This window comes from Euprymna scolopes, chromosome 18 (assembly GCF_053919585.1).
Source record: "Euprymna scolopes isolate OS-2025 chromosome 18, ASM5391958v1, whole genome shotgun sequence".
NCBI lineage: Eukaryota > Metazoa > Mollusca > Cephalopoda > Sepiida > Sepiolidae > Euprymna > Euprymna scolopes.
The window spans coordinates 85,249,255-85,263,592 of NC_136499.1; the positions used below are offsets into that span (position 1 = coordinate 85,249,255).

Sequence of the window (14,338 nt, forward strand, 5' to 3'; positions counted from 1 at the left end):
AATCGTGTAAGTGATCATGAAATGTTTATGTGGAAAAAATAAAACGAAATAAGGTTCACACAGACAATTGAATGGAGAAGAGGTCGTGGGCAGATTAAAGATTCTCTAACAAAAGCGGGAGATATGAAATTCCGATAGATATATAAACCGAGTAAAAGTTTTAATTAAAGTTAATATTCAATATAATTTGCAATCTTCAGAAGAAGACACACGCGATCATGAAGTTTGAGTTATCTAATCTTGTTTGTTATATTAACGATTGTTTCCCTTTATGTTTTTTTTAAATTAATAATGGTAGTTTACCTCTACATTTATTCATCATGTTATTTCTCAAAGGCCGATTTCGAATGGAAAAAATTATTATACCTTCAGTGACAAAACGAACGACCACAGGTTTCTCACTTCCAGCAACAAATCCAAACCCCCTCTGTGGGTCTCTTGACAAAGTAACTTCTCGTGGTCTTGGTGGTTCCACATAATCCAGGTCTTCTCGAGGGTCTGCTCTCGTTGTGTACCGTTCAATATGGCTGAAAGAGAGAAAAGGGGATGGATAACAAAAAGTTCAATTAAGATTCAAATATTGTTATATGTAATGAAAGACGTATGTTGAAAAATACTTGCAAAATAGTTTTAATTTGATTAGTATTTGACTCTAATGTTGCTATGAAAACAATGCGGAAAGAATTCATATCAATCGTGCGCAGCATGTTAGCGACATCGATAAGCTCAGTTGTTGTTTTCTAAGGTTCACTAGTTAAAATTAAATGAAATTCTAAAACAATTACATTTTATTTTGTAATTTTATATTCAATTTCTGAGACGCAAGAAATGATATGTATTCAATCAGTTTGAATAAAAAAATAACCAATTTGTGTGTGATATATTAGTGGGTGGATGTGTTTGAGTACGTGTGTGAGTGTGTAGGATGGTATGTGTATATATGTATGCTCCTACATATATTTCTATGTATGTGCGTGTGTCTATGTGTATATGCCTGCGAACGTATGCGTGTGCATGTGTGTATGTACATGCATGTATATGTATGTGTGTGTGATTGTGTGTGAATGTGTGCTATACATGGGGAAAGAAAGTCATAAAAAACCATAAAAACCTTCACCAAATGGACCAAAAGCCCCCTCTTTGAAATTAACTCTGACCGGACACTACCAACACTTACTATTGGAGACAGAATGTCTGAGACCGCATCACTCTGAGAAACACATTTAGTATCAGCAGATGTAAAAATAACATTTCAAACTCCCATTAAAAAAAAAACTTTTCACGAAAATATCTGAAGAAAGCGAACCAACGCGTTATAAAAATATTTTAAATTAAAAATATGATAAAATGCTAAAAAACCCACAATTGTTGATGGCTACACTCTTTTAAATATACATTTTTTTCTCTCGTTGGAACTACACAATCATCACTTTAAATATCAATAACTACAAAGACAGAATGCTACCAACAAGAAAAAAAATCTCTGAAGGACCTGATGGATTCACAGACAAACCTCTCCATAGAACACAAACATCTCGAGGACGGATTGCAGCAAATAAGTGAGAAAATGGACAGGATAATCCAGCTCATTTCCAACCAACAGGATAAGAAAGAGATCCAAATTGAGGAAATCATTAACCAACTCAAAACACAACAAGAATACCTGGAATACTTTAGAAGACCATACATACAGAACGAATTACTAAAAACCAAGAAACAGAATCTCCAAAACTCGAACATCCTCCTTAAACAAAGAAAAATGGCTTTTTACCATGCAGTCAAATGCTGCGACACCGCAACAACATACAAGACATTTCTAACGATGGAGGACCAATTCATTCCATATAAATTCCGGGAAAAAATTACACCACAAGATACAGAGGAACAAGTGAAAATCAAAAAAGCCCTTAATATTTCAAAACTTCAGGCCGAAATTGACATATAGGAAGACAAGAAAGTACACTCTATGGAGAAGTACACGGAAATCGACAATAAAAAAATCAAGGAACTTTGCTCTAAGGAAACACACCAACCCCTCTTGGAACTCTGGGAATCTGAATGCAAAAAAGAGGAGGAAAAATCTAGGGAAATCATTGGACGTAAAATAACCTGGCTAAAAAAACTATCGGAAAAAGAAAGAAGTAAACAATCGACAAACACCTACAAGGACAACCAGGAGCAGAACACCCTTACACGATATCCACAAACACAGAGATCACATAACAAAAGTAAGAAACGAAACATACACCACACACAAACACATCCACACAACAGATACAACTACACACAAAGAAGCAACCACAATATATCCACGTCATACACAAATTCCCAACAACAAACCCAGCCAAAACGCACACTAATAACACCTCAAAATTACACAATAACCCACGCCCTTAACAAGCACAACACACCAGATAACATCCCATACAATACATCTCCACAAAAATACCCACATATATACAATCCTAAGCAATACAAACCAAACTATTACCACCCACATCAGCAAACACAATCAAAAATCCATTTCCACAGACACTACATCGCCAACACAAACAACCAAAGAATACCTTTACTAAACAACCCTTACCAAAATATCCCCACAATGCAAAACAACTACCACAGACATCACATAATTCAAAACACTGCCTACAACACTCACCCCTCATATCCCACACAAAGAAGCAAATCCCCAAGGCACCTACCCCATCAACGGGAACAAGTAGAATATTCCATGCAACACCAATAACAGCAAACAAACCTACCCTACAACAAACCCCGGCAACACAACCCCATACAACAATACATATATCCTCAACAGCAACACCAATTCCAACTGAAACACAACTATCCAACACAAACAACATATAATGACAATCCATTCAATCATTTATCACTGAACCCTCACAATAATGCACACAACACTTATTTTACAAGGAGACATCGCATCACCCTAAAACACACAACCTCTCAAAACAAGGAAACTAACAACCCCCACCATTTTTTAGGAAACTCCCACGGAACAACAATTCCAGGTTAGAAAAAATTAGACCCAAAATCATCAATGTATCCACATACCCCTTATCAAAGAACGAAACAGAAATACTGAAGCTGGGCCTCAAATTCTGTCCCAGCCCTAAAAGCAATATAGCGGAACTAAAAAAGGACCTTAAATAATTCGAACGGAAATTTAGACTAATAGAAACACTAGATTACAAAGGAGACAAAGATGATTCTTTAGTAAAAAACAACATATTTCCCTAACAAACAGAACAACATAAAAGAACTAAACACCTACTTCGAAAATCTCTGGAACCTTAACCTCCAAAAAAAAGACAAAACCACAAGCAACCTCACATATAAGCAAAACCAAGCACTCGAAAAGATCCGTAATAATAATGACATAATAATAAAAGAAGCTGACAAGTAGTAATCATGGACAAAACTTATTATGAAACAAAAATTACATACACATACACATACATACGTATAATTTCTAATTGTTTGTCTAAATGGTAATATACTAGATATGGATGTGCTCACCCGTGAAAGTGTGCGCGTGCTTTATTGTGCCTCTTTTGTTTTGTGTGTGAGGTTGCACATTTACCCAAGTATGCATGTGTGCAAGTGCATTTTATGTTCTGCCTATTTATGTGTATAATTATTGAGAAATATTTAAGGCGGAGTTGAACATTGCTATGAAGTTTTTTTCTTGTGTTAGTAAGTAGAAGTAGTTGTCAGTTTGGAAGATGGGCATTATCTCGAATCTGCCTCCACTGCATGTGTGTATACGTTGTGATACATGCAGGTGTCTATTTTTCGCGATTTTGATGTGGGATCGGTGTAGGGATACTCTATTACTAAGTTTTTTTTTGTGGCGCCTATGTAGGATTTATCGCATGTTGCACATTTTATTACATAGATCACGTTTTTTGAGGTGCAATCTAGTTTTTTTTTAAATTTTGAATGTTTGTATGGGGTTCGTGAATGTGTATGTGTTTCCCTCTAATATTATGTTGCAGACTCCACATCGTTGTTTGTTGCATTTCGTGACTCCTTTTGTTGTGTCTTGATTGCGTTTGGATGAGGTAAGAATGCGTTTTAGGTTTTTGAGTTGGCGTTTGCTTTTTATTATTTTTGTTGTTTTAAGGAAGTTATTTAGTTTGCTGTTTTGGTTAAGTAGGACGAGGTTTTTCGTTATCTCTGTGAAAAGCTCTTGGTTGCTTGTGTTGTGTGTGGAGACGTATGTTAGGATTTGTTCTTTGTTTCGTTCTTTAGGGGTTCTCAAATCTTCTACTGGTATATTTATCGCAAGTTGGATCCCTTTGTCTATAAGTTGTGGTGGGTATTTTCTTTTTCTTAGATTTATTCGTAGTTCCTTGAGTCGGATTGTCCGAAGGTTATTGTCCGTGATTATGGTGCAGATTCTACGTGCTAGGGTGTAGGGAATGGTTTTTATGCAGCTTTTAGGGTGGTGACTTTTAAAGTGTAGGTATTGTTGGGTGTCTGTAGGTTTGCGGTAAATGTCTATGATAATGTTATTGTCTTTAATCTTTATCAGTATATCTAGGAAGGGTAATTCTGTAGAGCTTTTTACTATGGTGAATTTAATTTTTGGGTGTAGGTTCTGGAGTATGGTGATGTCCCCCCATGTGGGTTTCCACAGGATGAAGCAGTCATCAAGGTATCTCTTCCAGGATTCTATAAACAGTCTTTTAGTGCTGTGGCCAAATTTTTGTTCTATCTTTTCATATACGGTTTCTTCTAGGTAGGCTAATGTAAGGGTTGCGTAAGTCGGTGCCATTTTCGTTCCCATTGCTGTACCTAGTGTTTGGATGTAGTTGCCATTGTTGAATTGGAAGGAATTATTATTTAGGATTATGTCTATACTATCGATAATGAATTGTTTGTGAATCTAGGATGTAGTGTTTATGCGTGTCTGTTGATCCAAAATATTATTGCTTCTTTTCCTAATTCATGGGTTATATTACTATATAAACTGCTAACGTCAAATGTAACTAATAGTGTCCCGTTTTCTACTGTATGTGGTAAGGTAGTAAGAAAGTGGATGTCGTCCCTTATGTAGCTCTTAACTTGATCTGTGAAAGATTGTAATAAGATGTCTATTAAGTTGCTAAGTCTGTTTGTCGGACAGGCTGGTCCTGCTACAATGGGTCTAAATGTAAGGACACTAGGGTTTGGAGCGCTAATATATTCTGAGTTTTGTGTATCGATGACAAGTTTTATTACCAAAACCCGATTACAAAGATTTTCCCAAATCTCAATACCCTGTGTATCAAATTTAGAGTCCGTAGACTGATAATTGACAGAGTTATTGCGTAGGGAAATGCACACACACACACACACACACACACACACACACACACACACACACACACACACGTTCACTTTTATGGATATATATATATATATATATATATATATATATATATATATATATATATATATAAAAATTAAGACTGTAAATTATATTTTATATGGATTATTGTTCGACAGAATATTTTCAATAAGAAATATAAAAAATATTAAAGTTTTATTTATGTATACAGTTTCAAAGAAATGCATCAGAGGAAGATATTAGCAAACGAATATTATAGCAAAGCTATGCATTTGCTGGTACTGACATAAATAGAAACAGCAATATATGAAAACTAATCATAAAAAAAAAATAGTGCAAAGAGTTCATGAACATGTATGCATGTAGGATGACCCTAGTTTTGTATTCTGAAGCACTCCAGTGAGGATACTGGAAAAACTCGCACACCCTGGACGCGCGAAATGGTCGTTAAGGATTAAGCGGTAGAGCATTTCTTGTTCAGCGCAAACTGATGCTTAGCAGTTTGTTTTGGTTTCCTTAAAGTAAGAGTTATTGTTTCTTTTGTTTTCCCAATCAAACTAATACTCCCCTTAGGTTGAATAATGTTCACAATGATGTCATTTATGTCGGATTTTTCTGTGGATATTTTGTTCTTTTCTCATAATATCGTGTTCGTCGTTATTATATTTCGTCATCCCTTCCTTAGCGAGTTTGTTTTTATAAATTCCTTAAAGTTTAATCGTTTGTAAAAATAAAGATCCCATAAACATGTTTTTAAAAATGCGTTCTGTTATTTATACCATGTGTTTGTGTTGCTTCCGGTTGAATGAGGAAAGATTTTCATGGACAATGGTCAAACATATCATCACAACACGTTTGATTTGTTTTGATTATTTTTTTTATCTAGTGTCGTGAATAACACAGGGTAAAGGCAGCAAAAGGCAGAGTCGAAGAATCTGTCCCAGTAGGCAAGCGACCAGATCCTGGCATCGCCCAGCCTGTAGTAGCAGAATTAGCAATAACCGAAATGAGGGGAAATAGAGAGCTTATCTCGGATACGTCTGTTGTGTTTCGGCCTGAGCGGAAGAGAGTCCCAAGATGGCGTCCATGGGTTTTTATTAGCGTTTACCCCATGCAATTATCATAGAATCTGTCTGCTCTCGTGCGATTATGCAAATACATAATTCCCGGTCGCTATATATATATATTCAAAACTAAGGTCTTTTATTTAATATTCAGTATGTGTATATAAAATGTAATGGTAGGATAAGAAATGTTCATAGTAAGGTTTATTGAGGCACAGTCACAATAACTATTCTAATTGCCTTTATTTATTCATATGAGTCGACAGAAACTGTATCCGAAACGTATTTCACTATCATTAGCTAACAATACCTAACACATTCATTCTGGCCTTCTATTCATTTGCCTTCTTCCTGTGACGACATAGTGAGTATTGTTTCTACTTAAGTACCTTCTCTATTGGATTGTAGTGTATAGTTCCTTAACTTCGTTTGTATACCTTTTAAAACGCGCCCAGGCTGGATTTATAATTCCTTTTAACGGTTTAATCACAAAATTCTCACTTAATCAGACAAAGAAGTTTCATCAATCATTGCCATTACTATTTCATACAGGATTTCAATCCAAAATTTTCACCAACTATCTACTTCATAATTTTTTCAATCTGTGTTTCATCAGCACAAATTTTCACATAAATCATTCTGACCAAATTTCATACGAAAAATACCAAACTCTGTTTCATATGTATGGACTTTCATTATTATGTTGCTATGGCCTATGCAATAAACTCTTATAAAACCTGTGTATCGTTTTATTGCAGGTCAATATTTTTGAAATTTGAAAATTGCTTATGAAGCAGAGAAATTCCACAAAAATCAGGGAAATAAGGCACCTTGTGATGCTCTTCCAGTGTTATACCAGATTTCACTTCTCTGCGTTTCATAGCAATTTCAAAATTAAAGAAATATTGACCTGCAATAAAGCGATACACTTTAACATATTAGAAACTTCTTCCTGCAATGATTTTGTCAAAATAAAAAGATATTCTTGAAAATTATGCTCATAAGATTTGACGTTGAAGTGTCACGCATCGTTTCATTTTAAGAATTGTATGCAATTAATGTAACAAACTATGTTAAGCTATGCAAATAATGTTAAGCCATGCAAACTATGTTAAGCTATGCAAACTATGTTAAGCTATGCAAACTATGTTAAGCTATGCAACAGAGATTTGAGTTTAGGAAACAGGAAGAAATCTGATGAAGCTTTCTGGTGAGGAAGGGGTTAAAAATCAAAGTCATCATTGGGTCTTTCATCTTTATATATTAAAGATGATAATTGAACTATGATTACGGCAACTTTTGATGCATAGCTGCATGTTCGATATAATTTAACATATGCAAATCAGTTCAGTCTAATTTGCATGATTGACGTTAGTCATCATGTTGCCATTTTTCTTTGATTATAATGGTCAATAATGATTTGTAAATTTTCGATAGTTTTCATTAAAGATTTCTCGATAAACTTTATTTCCCCATATTCCATATTAAATATGAATCAAGTCTAAACATCTCGCCATAGTAAATGCTTTGAATGACAATCGTCAGAATGAGGTAGGGAGTATGTAGTCACAACTTGGTAATAGGCACATTTCTCATACAAACATGGACTTCGATGTTTACATAAATTCAAAGGTATAAATGATAGCTCTTAAAAATAAAAATCCTAATATTTACACAAAATTATGACCTGCCTTGATAAACTCTTCAAAATAGTAGATGACTACCCAATAAAATGGTGATAAATAACATGATGGTAGTCACCATATTTTGCAAAAATGTATAAACTAAGCAATAATGCACCAAATTCGAAAAATTGATTAAAGATTAAAATATTAACATAAAAAATATACACTTATAAGCGTTTTACCAATAAGAGAAAATGAACATTCACGCTGGTTTGTTTTCAAAGTTATTGTATTGACAATACTGTTAACAGACTATTGATAATAATATTAACAGATTGTATCGACAATAATGTTAACAGATTTTACTGACAATAATGTTAACAGATTGTATTAAGAAAGTTGTTAACCGATTGCATCGACGATAATGTTAACAGATTGAATTGACAATAATGTTAACAGATTGAATTGACAATAATGTTAACAGATTGAATTGACAATAATGTTAACAGATTGAATTGTGAATAATGTAAACAGATTGAATTGACAATAATGTTAACAGATTGAATTGACAATAATGTTAACAGATTGAATTGACAATAATGTTAACAGATTGAATTGACAATAATGTTAACAGATTGAATTGACAATAATGTTAACAGATTGAATTGACAATAATGTTAACAGATTGAATTGTGAATAATGTTAACAGATTGAATTGACAACAATGTTAACAGATTGAATTGTGAATAATGTTAACAGATTGAATTGACAATAATGTTAACAGATTGAATTGACAATAATGTTAACAGATTGAATTGTGAATAATGTTAACAGATTGAATTGTGAATAATGTTAACAGATTGAATTGTGAATAATGTTAACAGATTGAATTGTGAATAATGTTAACAGATTGAATTGACAATAATGTTAACAGATTGAATTGACAATAATGTTAACAGATTGAATTGACAATAATGTTAACAGATTGAATTGTGAATAATGTTAACAGATTGAATTGACAATAATGTTAACAGATTGAATTGACAATAATGTTAACAGATTGAATTGACAATAATGTTAACAGATTGAATTGTGAATAATGTTAACAGATTGAATTGTGAATAATGTTAACAGATTGAATTGTGAATAATGTTAACAGATTGAATTGTGAATAATGTTAACAGATTGAATTGTGAATAATGTTAACAGATTGAATTGACAATAATGTTAACAGATTGAATTGACAATAATGTTAACAGATTGAATTGACAATAATGTTAACAGATTGAATTGACAATAATGTTAACAGATTGAATTGACAATAATGTTAACAGATTGAATTGACAATAATGTTAACAGATTGAATTGACAATAATGTTAACAGATTGAATTGTGAATAATGTTAACAGATTGAATTGACAATAATGTTAACAGATTGAATTGACAATAATGTTAACAGATTGAATTGTGAATAATGTTAACAGATTGAATTGACAATAATGTTAACAGATTGAATTGACAATAATGTAAACAGATTGAATTGACAATAATGTTAACAGATTGAATTGACAATAATGTTAACAGATTGAATTGACAATAATGTTAACAGATTGAATTGTGAATAATGTTAACAGATTGAATTGTGAATAATGTTAACAGATTGAATTGACAATAATGTTAACAGATTGAATTGACAATAATGTTAACAGATTGAATTGTGAATAATGTTAACAGATTGAATTGTGAATAATGTTAACAGATTGAATTGTGAATAATGTTAACAGATTGAATTGACAATAATGTAAACAGATTGAATTGACAATAATGTTAACAGATTGAATTGACAATAATGTTAACAGATTGAATTGACAATAATGTTAACAGATTGAATTGACAATAATGTTAACAGATTGAATTGACAATAATGTTAACAGATTGAATTGACAATAATGTTAACAGATTGAATTGTGAATAATGTTAACAGATTGAATTGTGAATAATGTTAACAGATTGAATTGTGAATAATGTTAACAGATTGAATTGACAATAATGTAAACAGATTGAATTGACAATAATGTTAACAGATTGAATTGTGAATAATGTTAACAGATTGAATTGACAATAATGTTAACAGATTGAATTGACAATAATGTTAACAGATTGAATTGTGAATAATGTTAACAGATTGAATTGACAATAATGTTAACAGATTGAATTGACAATAATGTTAACAGATTGAATTGACAATAATGTTAACAGATTGAATTGACAATAATGTTAACAGATTGAATTGACAATAATGTTAACAGATTGAATTGTGAATAATGTTAACAGATTGAATTGACAATAATGTTAACAGATTGAATTGAAAATAATGTTAACACTTGTCAAAACACATTGATAAATATGAGGAGAAAAAATTTAAAAGAAAACCAACATATCACGAAACCGTCAACGGCTATTCAAAGTTCCCCTTTTTGGGGAGCTGAATTTTCCCCACATTAAAAACTGACCTTGTGTCTTACTTTGCTTTCGTTGGGAGGCAAGTAAATAGAAACTGTCAACCGCTACGTTTAGAGAATGAGGAGTTAGGGCTAGGGTTTAACGAAGTTTTGCTTTTTAATTCATATATTTTTTCTCTCTAAAGTCAGAAACATTTTCTATCGTTTCCAAGGTTTGACATGCTTCTCATCAGGGAAAGGTTTCATTTCTGTTAATTAGGAAAAAACTCTTTCAAGAGTTTTTTTTTTCGATTACATTCTAAGACTTATGCTGAATCGAATCACTATGAACTCAACTGAACTGGGCTAGACTCACATGCTATACTGCTACTTTTATCTCTCCTCGTTTCTCTGTTTTTCTCTGTTTTTCTCTGTGGCAGAAACTGGTCTGTGCTGTTATCTATGCAGATCTGTGAGTGCTGGGTAGTGTGTTCTTCTTTCAATGGACCAACTAGCTTTCGCCATGAGTTAATTCCTCTAATTAATTTCCTTTTAACATCAAATAACACAAATCTTTCAAATAAATTCCTTTTGTCATCAAATAAAACAAATTCTACAATAAATTCCTTTTATCTACACGGCAAAAATATTTTCTCTTACGTCACAAAAAACAGACTTTACAAAACAATAACTCATTTGGTTTTGCTCCTTAACTAATTTGCACACACACACACACACACACATTCTTGTCCACGTGAATTTGAAGGAAGACACACACACACACATCATCATCCTCGATATGCACTAGTGCACGTATTGCTAGTGCAATCAGGACTCTTTGGTATTTTAGGAAGTATGCTGGCCTAGGGGCTGAATCTTTTGAAACCAGCTACACCAATGAAATGCTGCTCAAGTGAAAATGCTGCAATAGGCTTATCGTGGGAATCAATAAAATCCTGGTCCTTGATATTATAGATCGTATAGACTGGAAGAAGCTACAATTTTACTCGTGAACTTTGACAATCAGTATGTAACTAGAATAGCAAGAAGTGTGAATAATAATATTGCCATCCAGCCAACAAAACCCAGATTAAGAGTGAAAACTTTTGAACATTTTTTGATGTTGGCAAGTGGACAGTAGAGTTGCAATGGACCATAGGATCATCTACGTTGAAAAATCAGGTTAGTTGCTATGAAAGTATTCTAAGGGGAGATAAGACAGTTTGAGAAGAAAGTTGAGAGGTGGATTGACAAAGAATACCATTGTCAGGAAAGGTTGAAGCAGGTCTACCACTTATGGCAGTGGTTCAACCTACCAAAAAGAAAGTCAGGTCAGTGTTTGATTTTTGAGATTTAAGCAATATCTGGTCTGCCACACTAAAGATGGGGATCGATATATGTGAAGATATCATGAGGAGATGAAGGAGAATTGAGTAAGCAACCACACTTGTAGACTTAAAGTCGATCTTCCTTCAAATTCATGTCGACAAGAATCTACATTGATCTTATATGATGATGTACTAGTGAATGAGACAGAGGTGACTGCAGAAAGGGTTCATTTCAACACGTGAACTGACAGCTAAACCATCAGAATCATTAGAAAAACGGAATGGCACTGGAATTGAATGGAATAAGATGGGAAAGCTGATGTTTGGAAGAGGAAACGAGATCCCTGAATTCATGGATTGGTTAATCAAGCTAAAACTTTTCTCGGTGGAAATTGGTTGGTCATTACTCTATAGTAATGTCTATGAAAAAAGAATGATAGTGCCCACATCAATGTTGCAAAGCTCGATGCTATGGTGATGGGCATCAAAGATATGGATCTGTTGTCCTGTGTAATAGAAGATCCAAAGGATCTTTGTATTATGTATCATTTTAAGAAGGAAAGTACTTTGCATCTGGCAAGGAATGTGAATCTAAACATCATAATCGAAGATTTTCAGGAAGCGGTGGAGCAATGTAGGGAGTGTCATGCACCGTCCAGGCACAATAAAGGAGATGCATGCAACAGAAAATTTGAATCAAATGGCCTCTCGATTCCACATATTACCGCTATGAAGCATATTTAACTGTGATTAACTGTGAACCTAGAAGAACAGCGATATGGTGAAAAATTAGAACAGAAATTAGAGAAAAAAAATTTTTTTGAAGGGAGGAGGGCAGTAGAAGAGGTTCTATGTGCTTCCGCTAAAAAATCTTTAGAGAGTTGCATGAGAATTGAGTGTTAGGCAATATTTTAGATCTGCATTCCACCCAAGCAGCGATGCAATCAAACTATAAAATCTATGGCAGCAAAAAGACAAATTTCAAATGTTCGCTGTACAACTTATTGGGGAGAATAGTGAGGTATTATCTAAAAACAAATTGTCAGTTAACAGAGTGCAACATCATGGTCTAGATATATGGAACGTTTCCTTACTATCAGATGAAATCTCCCTAAGAAAATACTATCAGATGAAATCTCCCTAAGAAAATACTATCAGATGAAATCTCCCTAAGAAAATACTATCAGATGAAATCTCCCTAAGAAAATACTATCAGATGAAATCTCCCTAAGAAAATACTGTGCAAAGGTTGTAATGCAAATGATGATGCCCAGCTTGGATGGTAGATTATGAAAGTAACTATTTATCTAGCAAGTAACAAAAGTATAGGAGGAACTCAAATTTCTGGATGAGTTTTTGTAGTGTGTAAGGTTTGGTTATAGGCACAAAACAAAACCCATACAGGAAAAGTAGTGAGGGTTGATCTTCTTTGAAAATCAGCATTCTAAATCTTATATATTTTTTTGTCTGGGCTGGAACCTCCTTCGTAGTTATATGTGGGAAGTTTATATTATTCAAGGCCAAACACACAATCAAAACACTACCTTCTATATTAGTCTACACCTACAGCTCGGATATTCATATTTTCTAGTCATTTTTTTGCCTACTCTATTTGCCAACCCTATCAATTACTTCACCTCTATATACTCATAACTGTATCTATTTACTATTACAAGATGATCTTTGACGAATATTTAATAACTCCTTAATAACCACTCTGACTTGAAATATTATTAAATCTCACTGCTCATCTATTATTGGCAGCTTATTTATTTGCAAAATTTCTATTTATTAAGCAAATTTTTCTATAAACTACAATCTACAAAACATTTGCCACTTTGACATGTAATTCTAACCGAAAATGTGATCAGTCTATTGTCAGCTTAAAATTATTTTAAGAAAAAAATTCAATTTTTACCTTGTTATAAAGTCAGCTACCACCGTCTCACCATACTTCCTTTTGCAGAACAGACAGATAAATCGTATTAAAAACCTTTCAGACTAAAAACTTTAATCTAGAATTCTCTAAGATTTTAAAAGGAACCATAAAATCTACTTTATATTTGCTAAGTATAGCTTTATATGGCAACAAACAAGAGACATCGACAAAGAGTGTGTTCAATGATGCAGAATGAATGATGAGAAAAGATTTTATATTCAGATTGTTGACATATTCATTTGTTTTCAAAACTAGTAGACACCAAATCGTTATGAAGATCTCTGTATCTATTATTCAACATGAGAACGACCCACTAGTACAAGACTCAGTTCGCAAAGGAGATCGGTAGTGTTAAACTGTCTTATAACAATGCTCTCTAATCAAGTGAGCTCTCTTGCAACACTAATTCTAATTTTATTTTTGCTATTTTTGTCATAACAGGTCATTTTTCTTTGCTCCTTTGACAAGTTTTATTAGAAGAGTTTAATTGGAAATCACATGACCACAAACATTTCTTCACTAAGTTGTTATAGCACTTGTTTAGATGTGCTTTATTTTTCTTAGTTCAACAAACATTTGTGGTCA

General features: G+C 33.2%; 1 protein-coding gene across 4 annotated transcripts in view; it reads right to left on the bottom strand.

Annotated features, from left to right (window-relative positions):
• The window catches only part of LOC145297675 (uncharacterized), a 1,369,001-nt gene that overhangs the window by 762,945 nt on the left and 591,718 nt on the right, over window positions 1-14,338 (bottom strand). For all 4 annotated transcript variants that reach the window (XM_080143861.1, XM_080143862.1, XM_080143860.1 and 1 more), the window contains exon 3: window positions 367-527. In XM_080143861.1, the coding sequence (XP_079999987.1) occupies window positions 367-527 (161 nt within the window). The remainder of the gene's footprint in view (window positions 1-366; window positions 528-14,338) is intronic.